A 14,113-nucleotide genomic window follows, 5' to 3' on the forward strand; every position below is an offset into this window, starting at 1 on the left:
AACTATCAAAAACAAAATTTAACAAAGTAATTAGGATCCTAGTGTCGTCTCGAACGGAATACGGAAATTTTAACATTGATACTGCTTTCCTTTTAGTTGTGTGTGTTTCTATTTTTTAAAGTAGGCAAAGAATTTCTGACTTTGATTAGTAACCTTCCAGAGTAATTCATTAAATATACATTAGATTAAACTGAGAAATTGTATCTGAATTCCTATATAATGCATGGTTATTGAAATCTTCTTAGCAGAGCTACTTACTTTTGTCTAAAGTTTTTTCTATACGTTTTTACATTTATAAATGTTTCATAAACATCTATAAACCGATTATCGTTTGTATAATAGGTTCATTCAAACAACAAGAACAGAAAACGGTACCTCATTAAAATCTTCAGATGATCAAAGAGACGGAAGGCTACGGGATGATACAGATAACATAACAAACGGCAGACCTCCCGACAAACACACTACCCTTACCCATATTATACAAGGACCGGAATCTTGGGTAACTTCTGTGCAATTTAACGAAATAAAATCTTTAAAAAAGACACACAAGGTAAATGAAGGTATAAGCACAGATGATATCAACGACATAGAAGGCATTTTGAATCCTTACACAGGTGAAAAATTGACTATTAGAGAAGCCATAGCGGAACGTATCCTTGATGTAAGATCGGGTAAAGTGGTGGTATCTACGAACGGGACGCAACTCTCCATAAACGAAGCGCAGAGAGTAGGAAATGTTCATTCTATTATAGCCAAGAGATTACAAAGTCCTTGTGGTATAACTGAAAATGGCCGAGACCTGACACTTTTAGAAGCTATTCAACGAGAAATTTACGAAGCAGAACACGGTTTTTCGGATCCATCTGAAAAAAGATTAAAGGTAACTCATTCAACGACAATAAATCAAGCTATAGATGATGGTAGAGTTGATGTTAATGCCGGAACGTACACTCTTGAAAGCGGGGAAAGAATAGATTTAAGGGAAGCTTATAACAGAGGTTACCTTCTAGAACACACGGAAGTTAAATTGCAAACGGGCGCTATCACGTTATCCGACGCAATAACTCAAGGTTTAATAGATGACAAAACTGGTTGGATTGTGGATAGGAATACCGGAAATAAATATCAAATCGATGCTGCAGTTAAATGTAATGTAGTAGACGGTGACGTGAGAGAAATAGTCGATACTAAATCCGATAACAAAATAACAATAATACAAGCATTAGATAAAAATTTGATTAATCCTAAATTGGGAAAGTATATTCTAGGTCACGAAAAATTATCATTTTTAGAAGCTAAACGTAGACAATTGATCATTAAACCTAAATCTCTTAAAGAAATCGTTGATGATAATTTGATGGGCGCGGACGGTTTAATTTCATCTCCTACGCATCAAACTAAATTAACTTTACTCGAAGCGGCAAATCGTGGTGTGTTAGATTTAGATTCGTTAAAAACTATCTTAGATTTACGAACAAATGAGTACGTAACGCTTAACGAAGCTCTAAAAGAAGGAATCATTTTACACGATAGTAGATTCAGAAATTCTGTCACTAATGAAGTGTTGTCGATACAAGAAGCTGTCAGTAGAGGTTATATCATATCTGTAGTAAAAAAATCTATATTCGACGTAGACGGTTTCCAACCTCCCGATAAATCCGATCATATTAGTTTCAACGCAGCAAATACTAAAGGTTATATTAGCAAAAAATCAAACGGTAGCTTATTAGTTAATAAGAAAAATGGAAAACTTCTTCCTTTCTGTGATGCCGCACAAACTGGCGAGGTTAAACCGGAGGTTTTTGAAAATTTGAGTCGCCCTATCGGAATATTCGAAAATGAAAAAGAATTAACTTTATTAGAAGCGGTATTTCGCGGGTACGTAGATCCTAAAACAGGTAATTTATTGGATCCATCTACTGGTAAAGTAATTTATTTAAACGAAGCTATAGCTCAACATTTTATAACGCCTGAAGGTGCCGCTTTGCTAAATAGTTTACTAAATTTAAACGTTTCTACAAAAGTTACTCGTACTCTAGTCCAAAGATATGTTACTGTTACTAGTCAAGATGTCACACAAGAAATTATTACCTACACCGAAGCCTTAAGATTAGGTTTAATAAATAACGAACAACAAACGTATACGGATCCTCAAACCAAAGAAGTCATTCCTATTGTTCAAGCTATTAGCGAAGGAAAATTAGCTCCAGACTCTGAAAGCTCAGAAAAAATAATTACCAGTCAAACCACCAAAGTGGTCAACGATAAATCGATAACAACAGATTTTATTACAAATGAAAAGAAATCGTTCGAAAAACACATTTATGCATTGCCTCCTGAAGGTTTGACACTATCAGATGCCATCAGTCAAAACTTATATGATCCTGTACACGGTTTGTTCTTAATCGAAGGAACCGACCGTCAAGTTAGTTTCCAAGAATGTATTAATTTAAAACTTATCGATCCAACTTCGATAAGTGTCGTAGATCCTATCAGTAAAAATAAAATTCCTGTAACCAAAGCTCTAGACAATAAAATTGTAGATTCGATGGGTCACTATGTTACCCCCACAGAAAAAATCACCATGAAACAAGCCATTCAAAAAGGATTAATTACCATTGACGACGAAAAAATGGAAATGGACGAATCTAATGACAATATAACTACTGTTAAAGTTGTTCGAATAGAACCTAACATAGTCTACGATCCCGAATCACACGATGTTACATTTTTAGATAGCAACCAATCATCAGATCTAATCACCGCCATAAACCAAAATAAAATACCTTTAGAAAAAGTTACCGTTAAAGATCCTACAACAAACCAATACATTCCCATGAATCAAGCCATCGAACAAAATCTCGTTGACTTAGAAAAAGGTACTATTAAAGACAGCGGTGGAAATGAAGTTTCTTTAAAATATGCAGCCCAACTAGGTATGCTCGCTATTATTGGAGCTCCTGTAGTTGCAACGAAAGCTACGATAAAAATTGTAAAACATCTTTTCGTAACTGATCCCAACACGGGTCAACAATTATCGGCAGAATTAGCTCTACAGCGAGGCCTGATAGATCAGGCTACCCTAGAAAAATTGCAAAAACAAAGCAGTGCAACTCAACAGGTAGCTTCAGACGTTGTTATACCTTCTCAGGGCTTGGCTCAAATAGAACCTTCTAAAATAAAAACTTTAAGTACTGCCACTATTAGTTTATATGACAGTGACGGACCTTCAGAGGCAGATAAAACGCGCGCTAGAATAACCATCGAACCAACTTATAGTGTTAAAATCGGTAGAGCGCAATCACTTAGTCCGCAAAAAGAAGCGAAAAAAGTGGTTTTGCAAAAACTGAGAAGGAAAATTGTAAAACCAAAAGACGCCGTTACGGCTGGAATAATTGATTCGGAAACGGCACAAATATTGGATAAAAAGAAATTATTCATTTCTCCAAACGGGGAACCGTTAACATTACAAGAAGCCATAGAAGCTCACCAATTAGACGGTAAACAAGGTAAAATAGTAGATCCGCAAAGAGGTGATTTGTTGACCATAAGAGAAGCCATCGATCGAGGTATTCTGGATCCGGATGGTACAAATGAACTTTTAGTGCCTTTAAATCGAAGTCTGTCAATCCCTGAACTTGTTAAACAAGGTTTAATAGACCCAGACAGTCACAAAATCGTCCATCCCGAAACAGGTGCTCATTTAAGTATTAGTGAAGCTATTGTCTGTGATATTGTTGATCCTTTGAGTACATTAATTGAAAAATCTGGCGATAAAGTTACTTTAGGTAAAGCATTAGAAATAGGTGTGGTAGACGACAAGAAATCTACCGTTGAAACAAATTCTGGAACAAAAGACTTACAACAAGCTGTGAAAGATAAAATATTTGATGAAACAACGCCTGTTGGACCAATTGAGTTACCTCCTGCAGGTATGACATTCCCTGTAGCTGTGAAAAGAGGTCTAGTGGATACTGAAAAGAAAGAAATAATCCACCCTCTTACAAACGAAATCATTCCATTAGTTGATGCTATTGAAGACAATTTTATTATGACATTACCTTTTCCCTCTAGTCCAAATTCTGTTAAAATAGAAAATGCTTTAGATTCAAATTTGATCGATTCAAAAAATTCTACATTTAAAGATCCCAAAACTGGAGAAATTTACCCAATTTCGGAAGCCGTCGAAAAAGGTTTGCTGGTTCTTAAAGAACCTATACACGTAGTATCATTCAGCCATTCCACCCCTGTAACAACATTAACAGAAACCGTTAATACCATCCACACGGTTACAACCAAGACGATAGAACTGCTATCAGGATACGCGATATTAAATAAAAACGAAATACAAAATATAGAAACGGGCCAGATCATTTCAATGGCAGATGCTATTGAGCAAGGCATTGTGAAAGACGTAAACGAAACTCAGAATAAGACTATCGTCAAAGACATAAAAATGAGTTTTTCAGATGCTTTGAATAAAGGTTTAGTTGATATGAATGCAGGTATTTTTCTGGACCCAGCATCTGGTAAACAAGTGACAATAGAAAAAGCTCTACAAGACGGTACATTATTGGCAGTTCCTCAGGGTATTCCAAAAGTTACTGGTACAAATAAAATTTCCGATTTAACTATTGCGGAAGCATACGAAACTCTTTACGATAAAAAAACCAATACTTTCCGTGATCCGAATGACGAAACTAAAGAACTCACCTTCAAAGATGCCATAGTAATGGAAATTATTGATCCTAACTCGATAATATACGATGTAACATCCAATAAACCAATAACTGTAGAACAAGCTGTAAAAATAGGACTTTTAGACGCCAAAACTGGACAAGTAATCGATGAAAAGTCAGGTAAGTCAATAGATTTTAAAGAAGCTACAAAGAAAGGTTTAATAGCAGTTTTGGGAGGATTGACATTACCCGTAGTAGCACCTGTTTTGGCAGGAGCAGCAGCTATTAAAGCAGTGAAAAACTACGCGGACAAGAAAAAAACTGAAAAACAAGCTGAGCAAATTTACTCACAGAAAAACCTTAAACCAGTCCCGGTTGATCATCACGAATCTAAAGATGTAACTAGAGAGGAAGTAACTGTTACTATCGATATGCCTCAAAAAATAGTGATACTTCCTATTGGCGATGCCATTTCTCAATTCAAAATTGAACCAAAAATATGCCGAATTTTATACAATAATAAAGAATTGCCATTCACAGTACAAGATGGCTTAGAGCAAAACAAACTGAGTCCTTTGGATAATATACAAATTATCACAAATCACGAAGTCATACTTGTAGATGATTCGAAAACTGCTGTATTAATTATTTCGAAACATTTGACTTCTCAAATGATGGCAGAGTTAGGATATTACGATATAAGAACACGAACATTTATTAATCCTCAAACAGGCGCTCACATAACTTTCGAAGAATTAATTTATGGTTTGGGAATATTCGATGCCGAAACAATTCTAGTCAAAGATTCAACTAAAAAACCACCGATTTATATTCCATTAGATGAGGCTCTCAATAGAAGACTAATTGATAAACACACGGGTTACATGGTTGATCCTAAAACTGGTAAAAAAGTTCCATTCTTTGAAGCTGTTAAACTTAGATGGATCATTCACGTGAATGATAAACCCAAAGAGAAATATCAACCTTTAACGCTTCAAGAAATTGTAGAAAGTGAACAATTCGATCCAATTAACGTCTCCGTGAAGACAAATGATAAAGAATTACCTCTGATAAAGGCTATCACCTCTAACATAGTCGATGGAAAATCTGTTACTATCAGAGATCCTAGAACGATGCAGCTAGTTCCTTATTATGAAGCCGTAGATAAATCGATAGTGGACCCACAAAGAGGTTTTGTGATAAATAATGCTTCTCTAAGAACTATGCTATTCCCCGAAGCATTCCTCAAAGGTTACGTACTAGCAATTCCAAGACCTATTTCATTACAAGCTGTTATACATAAGGGAATGTATGACTTACATACTTGTAAAATTAATGATCCTTTAACTAAATTACATATATCTATACCAGATGCGGTGGATCGTCAAATTATAGACGATAAAATTAGTGAAGTAAAAGACACTAAAACAAATACATTCATTCCTCTAGATGAAGCCCTGAAAAACAATTTAATTGATTCATCCGAAGGTAAACTGAGAGATACTATTTCAGGAAACTTAGTACCACTAAACCAAGCATTAGAATTGAACCTGATTCGCACGAAACCTGTAGTTTTCAATTTATTACAAGCTATAATTCAAAACTACTATTCAGCACGAACAGGACTAATTTTAAATCCAATAACCGGTGACGAAATCACTTTACAAAAAGCTATAGAATTCAAATTGATAGATCCAGTAACTACCAGAATCAAAGATGACAAACGCGGACGTATCGTTGAAATTAAAGAAGCTATTCAATCGAACTTACTAGATCCCGAAAAAGGAGTACTAACAAGCCCATTATTGCCTTTAGACCAAGCGTACCTCAGAGGATATATACTAAGCACCGTTTTACCATGGTCTTTGCAAGAAACTCTAGCGCAAAAAGTTTACGATCCAAAAAGCGGACAGTTTACAATTAACAACGCTAATATAACGCTAGTTGAAGCTATAGACGGAGGTATCGTGAATCCTAATGTTCTAACTATAAAAGAACCAAGATCTGGAGATATCATTACCTTGAACGAAGCTATTAACCTCAAACTTATAGACCCTATAAAAGGTGTCGCATTCGATCCATCAACAAATACCGAAGCTAATCTATACGAAGCTTACGATAGAGGTTTTATAGTTCCGTATAAAAGTCAAATCACTCTGCCTGAAGCAGTCTTTAAAGGATTCTACGATCCAAACACTGGCAAATTTATCAATCCAAAGAATAAAGAAAGACTTAAAGCTTCGAGCGCTATCAATCGTGGCTATGTTGACGTCTCATCTACTTTAGTAACCATAGATGAAGAAATAGTAACGTTTGAACAAGCCATGTTTGATGGAATTATTGATACGAACGAAGGTATATTAATGAGCTATAACGAACCCGTTGATTTCAGCGAAGCTTTCGAACGAGGGTTATTAGTAGAAATACGACCACCCGTACCGTTAAGTGAAGCAATAGCGAAAGGAATTTACGACGAAGAATCTCAATTATTCCTAGATCCGCAAACTGGTCAGTACATAACTTTGATAGAAGCCATTGAAATTAATCTAATCGACGCAGAGTCGGTCAGTGTTAAAGATACTCGAATAGGAATATGGAGAAAAATACCTCTAATTGACGCTATTCATAACAATTATGTTGACGGTAATACTGGAATGGTTAAAGATTTTTCAAAAGGAGAACCCTACGAGGTATCCTTACAGAAAGCTTTTGCTTTAGGCATTTTGGTTGATAACAAAGCAGCTGTGTCATTACAAAGAGCAATCCACCAAGGCCTCTATGATGAGAATACAGGTAAAATACTGGATCCTAATACCGATAGAAGAATTACTTTACATGAAGCTATACGAAATTTCAGTATCAATCCATTACTATTATGTTATTTGGATAAACATTCAGGTAAATTCTTAAACTTGACAGATACTTGTAGGTTAGGAATCATAGATAAACGTAACGGTACCTTCAAGGATCCAAATACTGGTAAAATAATCAAATTATCCGCAGCTTTGAATTCGGGTTTGATAATTGACATAGAGACAGCTAACTTTGGTTTGTACGAAGCTTTAGAAATGGAACTATATATACCGGACGAGAAAGTTTTCGTACATCCTGCAACTGGACGCAAATATAACCTTAAAGATGCTTGCGAGAATGAACTAATTAATCCGGAGACGTCTCTGATTAAAAATACTAAACTAAATAAATACGTAAAATTGCCGGAAGCTATAGAAAGCCACATTGTTAACGACGAATTCGGAACATACATTTTCCCTCATGGCAATACTATTGATTTAGTAGATGCAAAAAATAAAGGGCTCATTGTTACTGCCAATACACCCTTAAGCCTAGAAGACGCGATCAAAAACTTTTTGTACAGACCCGATTCCGGAAAATTCATCGATCCTGTCACCGGTGAATATTACGATCTTTCACAAGCTATAGCTGTCGGTTTTATAGATCCCTCAACTACAGGACTAAAAGATTTAACAAATAACAGCGTCAAATCCTTGATAGCAGGTATACAGGAACATAATATTGATGTTGAAAAAGGTAGGGTTTTAGATTCCAAATCTAAAAAGACTTACAACCTAGATGAAGCATTCAAAAGAGGTTTATTAATAAGTTTGGAAAAACCGTTAATGGAAGAATTCTCTCAAAAGACAATTTCTGATTCGCTCGCATCACCGAAACCAACAAGAGAGTGTTCCTTAGAAGAAGCTATTAAATTCGAACTTATCGATCCGAGTGTGGCGGTTATTAAAGATTTGCAATCGGGTAAATTTAAATCAGTCATCGACGCCATTCGTGAAAAGCAACTTGATACCAATAAAATCGTTTTATTCGACCCCGCTACCGGCAAAGTAAAGTCCGCTTGTTGTACTTACGATAAAAATATAATTATTTATTTAAAAGAACCCTTATCGTTTATTAAAGCTATTGAAAATGGTTTATTAGACGTTAACACCGGGAAATTCACCGATCCACATTCCAAAGAACTTCTCACGTTGAAAGATTCAATCAGCTTAGGTTTTATTGATCCGGATACCGCGCTAATAAAAGATTCAAACAAAAAGAAATTGATAAAACTTCCAGAAGGTTTTAGAAAGGGCCTCATAGAAGCCGAAAAGGGAAGTGTACTCGATACCAGCACTTCAAAATTGTTCTCATTGCAAACAGCATTGGATACTGGTTTACTCATTACAACCAATAGAAGTTTTACTTTAATAGAGTGTATTACGTTCGGAATTTACAATCCGACCACAGGCCATTTCACTGACCCGTTTGTTACCACTAATATAATAGACAGAAAAAAACTGAATCTTGGTGAAGCCCTAACGGCAAACTTGATTGACCCGAGTAGTACCGTTGTTAAAGATACGGAAACTGGTGCGTTCCTACCAATTTTACATTCTATTGAAACTGGATTAGTAGATCCAATAGAAGGAAAATTATTTGATAAAGTTGAAAACAAACACATAGATTTTTCAAAAGCTGTCGAGAAGGGTTGGATATTACCTGCAGAACAACGGGTAAGTTTTTTCAATATCATACATAAACGTTTAGGTTATGATAGTTGCAAGCTTTCAAAATGTTTTTGCTAAACAATTAGTTAACTAGGCCTGCATGATAATGCTTATTGACTGGCCCAAGTTTTTGTCATTCATTTAATTACATTCATTTTTCATCACAGTTTTCATTTTAATTTTAGTTAATAATAAAGTTATCAACATAGTGAGCTTGGTTTTTAAGTAAATAAAACTACTCTATAAAAATTAAAATTGTAAATGAATATATCTCATAATATTCAGTGTTTACGACTGATTTAAATGATTTTTATTGTTATGCTATCACACAAAAATTCTAAATTTAAATTGAACCCAAACAAGTCGATTTGTTTATAAGATGGAAAACAGTTATTTTCAAACTATCAAATATTAATAACAAAAAGTTTCACGGTATAATAATGCCAATAAGTCAGGAATATATTTATTCAATTTTCCTCTAGTCGTTATTAAATATTTAGACAATGATTCTTAGCCTGAGATATTTGGTGAATGTTAAAATACAGTATGTTACGTATGATATTTTCAGATTCCGCCATGTTCTCGTGTCATTTATCAAAAGGTTTTATAAACCTGGCCCCACTGTCGCCATTTTGGCGTAGATTGCCTAACAGACTATATCACAACATAACCTCAAAAAGTCCTTATAACATAAACAACCATATAATTTTACTTATTTGAATGTAATGTACAATTGTTTATGTGCGTAAAGCATAGCTTCAAGACTCCAATATTGGTATTTATTTTAGGAATTTCGAGACAGAGAGCCCGGTAATTGAAATTAGATACCAACAAAAAATAACCCGTCTGAACAATGTAGACCCGTTTATTTTGGTCATTCAGACATAGTATCAACCCAGTGGACTTCCCAAAAACTAAGTTAATTAGTGTTAACCAAAAGTTATTTGTCATATCATCAAGCGAAGACATATAAAAGTCTTAATGCTTTTAATAACTTTAAGGCAGAATTTGCCAATGACTGTGGAAGTCGAAAAGTTGCGGTCTATATTATTATCAGGACTAGAGTAAAATCCATTTTTTTTTTCCATAAACATGAAAATTCATTTTAGTTTAGTGTATTTTTGTAATTGAGAACTGCAGGCAGATGACAACACAACAAAAAACCATTTTCGGAAATTAATTCCAATATATAACTTCGCGGAATTCTTCATCGCCTTATGAATAAAAAGTTTACATCGTAGAACAAGGATCAAAACTAACCAATTTTGACATAGTATTGAAATGGCATATACTTATTCAAACAAAACTGTTTTGTTGATTAAAAATTCGGAGAACAAAGGATTCGGAATGTTAATATAAATTTGGAAAAATTCTATCTAGTATTAAAATGTTAATTTTCCATGTTTGAGGATAAAATCGCATCCGCACTCCCTACGAAGCATGAGTGTAGATCCAATCCGCATATGTTTCGCGGCTCGTTCCCCGAAAATTGTCGCTTTTTTTCTGCGATAAAGGGCTCGCAGGCACGAAGCGCGCGTCAACACGACAAGACTGGTCGCTCAGTAGCACCATGATTTTGCTTCAAAATTATTACCGTGTGGAAATTACAAGAATTGCATACGATCGTAGACTGTTGGCAATCTTACCTACGATTCGCGCTGCTATTCATGCACTATTCGAGTGCGAGTGTGAAGCGGCCATAAATCATCAACTTGATAATAAAACTGCAAGTAATATATTCCAAATTTGAAATTTTGTGTGATAACAGATTTTTTTTTCGAAAGTAAAGTAAACTGATTTCAATGAGCTATAAATTATGGTATCTAGTGCGTTTCATTATAGGCGGGGAGCTGAAAGTTCCGTCATAGCGAAACCAAAAAATTTTTATTTAAATAAATACAACATAAGTATAGGAATAAATTAAGCTCGGTATGCGTGGATTCCTATTGCCGAAACAATGTAAAAAAAGTTATTAAAAAAATGTTTTATCATCATCGCGGATATTAATTTTTTAACGTATTCGACAGTAAATGTTATTGGATTCTATTTGAAGTGTTTGATGAGGGCTAAAATTTTTCCATCATGACGGAAACGTTTTTTTTTATTTTATTTATTCTTGTGTAATTTGTAAAAATATCTTGGTATGTGCGCCCAAAAACTGCCGGGAAAATCCCGCATACCATCTTGAAGTACATAAACTACAAAAATATTTCTTGTTTATTTTTTTCACTAAGCCATTCCTTGGATCGAGTATTCAATCCATTCTTGTGGACCCATACACATTATAATATATAATTTCAGCAACTTTTCTTCAAATTATACTCCTGATATTTTTTACACTTTCTTGATTTCTCATATTTATTTTCATCTTAAAGATCTGTTTCAGAAACATTTTGTTATTTCTTGTGTTGTGAAAAATTAATAATAAAGATTATATAAAATAAAGTTTGCTTAAACCATTCTCACACAAAAACAAAATACAATATTGAATTCTAGTACCTGACTAAAAATAATTCAACTAAAACTACCATTAAAAAGTCTAATAAAGGTTTTTGATACATCTTACCTACTAATAAACTACTGACAATTTCATAATTTTTTTTGCAGTTGCGAGTCTTCCGGAGCTTTTCATTTTTGTGTGGTGGCCCTTCTTCATACAACATTTAAAGGGCATATTGACTGCCATATTGCACACCGTATAACATACTGGATTGGCTTCTATGTGTTCGTTTTTACTTAACATTATATTTTTGAAATTTCAAAAAATTTTCATTCTGTCATTATCAAGTTTCAAAATATTTCAATTTGAGATTTCAAAAATATGCTATATGCTAAAATTCGATATCATCAAATCATGAATTGTCACATAATTAATTAATGAGTACAGGTATTAATATAGTTAGGTACATTAATATAATTTTTCATTAAAACCAAATAATATAGTTATCACTAATTTACACTCAACTGAATATTTTATTAATAAAATTAATGTAAAAATCACTTTATGATATTAATTATTATTTTTTATATTATCGGTAATATTATATTTACAAACGATTATTTATATCTATGGTACAATTATTTATTTTTACTGTTTAATTTTGCAGTTTTGAAATTTTTTCACAGGTTTTTTTCCGTCATAGGTAACATTCACCATTTTATTTATTGTTATTTTTAACTAACAAATTTCTGTTCTGTGTGTGGTTGTGAGTGCATGTGTTAGGTTTAGGGTTTAAGCTCTGCTGAATGCTGCAAAAATTTTCTTTATTTATCATTTTCAAAGCTGCGTCGAAAAATATATTTGCATTGTGAACGTACAAAAATCATTAGAAAAAAACTAATTTTTTAATTAAAATACCACAAATAATAATAATAAAAACTTATTTTACTTTATCACTGTTTCATATGTTGATCAAATGACACAATTTAGGAACTTTAAGGGAACTTTAAGAAACAAAGTGTGTATATTTAGATACAGAGTTTATACATTGTTTGTTATATAACTTATTTCTCAATCAACTGTTTCCTTATAATATAAAAAAATTGTCTCTGGTGTATTCTTTAGATTGTTCTAAATATCTCTTAGTAACAATTATTAGTTGAAAACGTTTATGTTTTTAATATCTAAAAGTTTGATGAAATTCTGATTTTTGAAATATAATTTAATTAAAAAATTAGTACATCCTCACTCTCTAGGTTACAATACTTCACGTTTGCTTACTTACATTTGTTTTAAAAATGGCAGTACCGCAATGTACGTTTTACTGGATAGTATTTTTCTAAAACTATCACCGGTACGCAAATACGAGGGTATATTCATAAAGTAAGTTCCGTTTCCAGTATTATTCAAAGTGCTGTAGACACAGTTCCGCAGTGACTCTGTATCATGCTATTTCGTGCTCACTATCGGTTTTATGCATATTGTAGGTCTTGTTTCAAATGGCCAAGTTTATTAAAAATTCCGCCACCTGTGTAATTCGTTTTCAAAAAACAAGAAACCTTAGACCAAGTGAAAGTCATACAACTGTGATGACTGACTGAAAGAAACTGTTACTACAAGGTTCGATCTACAGGCAACAGTTCATCAAGAGGGTATATGAAAACTTGTAATACACTATGACTTGCAATTCTTTTCTATTTCCTTGTTTTCAAACCCAATTGTTTGTGATTGATTAAGATATGTTTCCTCCAGGTTAAGCACTTAATATAGAGGGATGCCTACATATATGCCTTTAAGGTAGGTTAAAAGTACCTGAACAGACTTCAATTTTCTACCTTTTGAGGTGAAGCTGTAATGTATTTGATGCTACAATAGGATCTTTGGGGGATGCTAATATGGCGGTGTCGCCTGCAAATGTACCTGCCAAATGTCATTGCTCTTTAGTAGATTAGTCGTGAAGAGGAGAAAAAGTAGCGGCCCCAGAACAATACTCCCGAGTTTATTTTGAGGAGTGGTGTTTGTTTATTGGGGTATTTAACCAAAAAGGAGCAATTTTTGATAATAGTTAAATGAGTAAAGATTTTCTGATTTTAAAGAAAAGACTATTATTCCTGGGAATGTCTGGGAACGATTTAGCAAAATTTCTTCTACTCCCTAAATCTTCGATTATTTTCCTAGGTACACAATGAACTTTTTGGATTGTTGCTTGTTCACATCTAAATCCAAATTGATGATTGATAAATTTCTTTGGTCAATGATTGGTTGCATTTGTTCGACAAGTAGTTTTTTACTTATCATACGAAGCAGACTTTTACATAGGCCTGCAGATCTTCTAATGGCTTACATGGTTTAGGGAGTAGTATAATTTATGCTACTTTCCACTATGATGGGAAATGTACTGTCGTAAGCGAAGTGTTATGGATATAAGTTAGATATTTTAAAGCTTCGAAACTCAATTCTTGTAATAT

At 33.7% G+C, this 14,113-nt stretch overlaps 1 protein-coding gene across 50 annotated transcripts in view; it reads left to right on the forward strand.

Annotated features, from left to right (window-relative positions):
- The window catches only part of LOC130901316 (microtubule-actin cross-linking factor 1), a 289,073-nt gene that overhangs the window by 227,529 nt on the left and 47,431 nt on the right, over positions 1-14,113 (forward strand). For 41 of the 50 annotated variants that reach the window (XR_009060264.1, XM_057812591.1, XM_057812578.1 and 38 more), the window contains one exon: positions 343-9,211. The exons of 5 other annotated variants lie outside the window; for them this stretch is intronic. Coding sequence is in view for 44 of the 45 variants with exons in the window: in XM_057812591.1 (XP_057668574.1) it covers positions 343-9,211 (8,869 nt within the window). In the remaining variant the exon portion in view is untranslated. The remainder of the gene's footprint in view (positions 1-342; positions 9,212-14,113) is intronic. 4 more of the 50 variants (XM_057812614.1, XM_057812612.1, XM_057812613.1 and 1 more) reach the window with 1 other exon arrangement.

Source organism: Diorhabda carinulata, chromosome X (assembly GCF_026250575.1).
Source record: "Diorhabda carinulata isolate Delta chromosome X, icDioCari1.1, whole genome shotgun sequence".
Lineage (NCBI taxonomy): Eukaryota > Metazoa > Arthropoda > Insecta > Coleoptera > Chrysomelidae > Diorhabda > Diorhabda carinulata.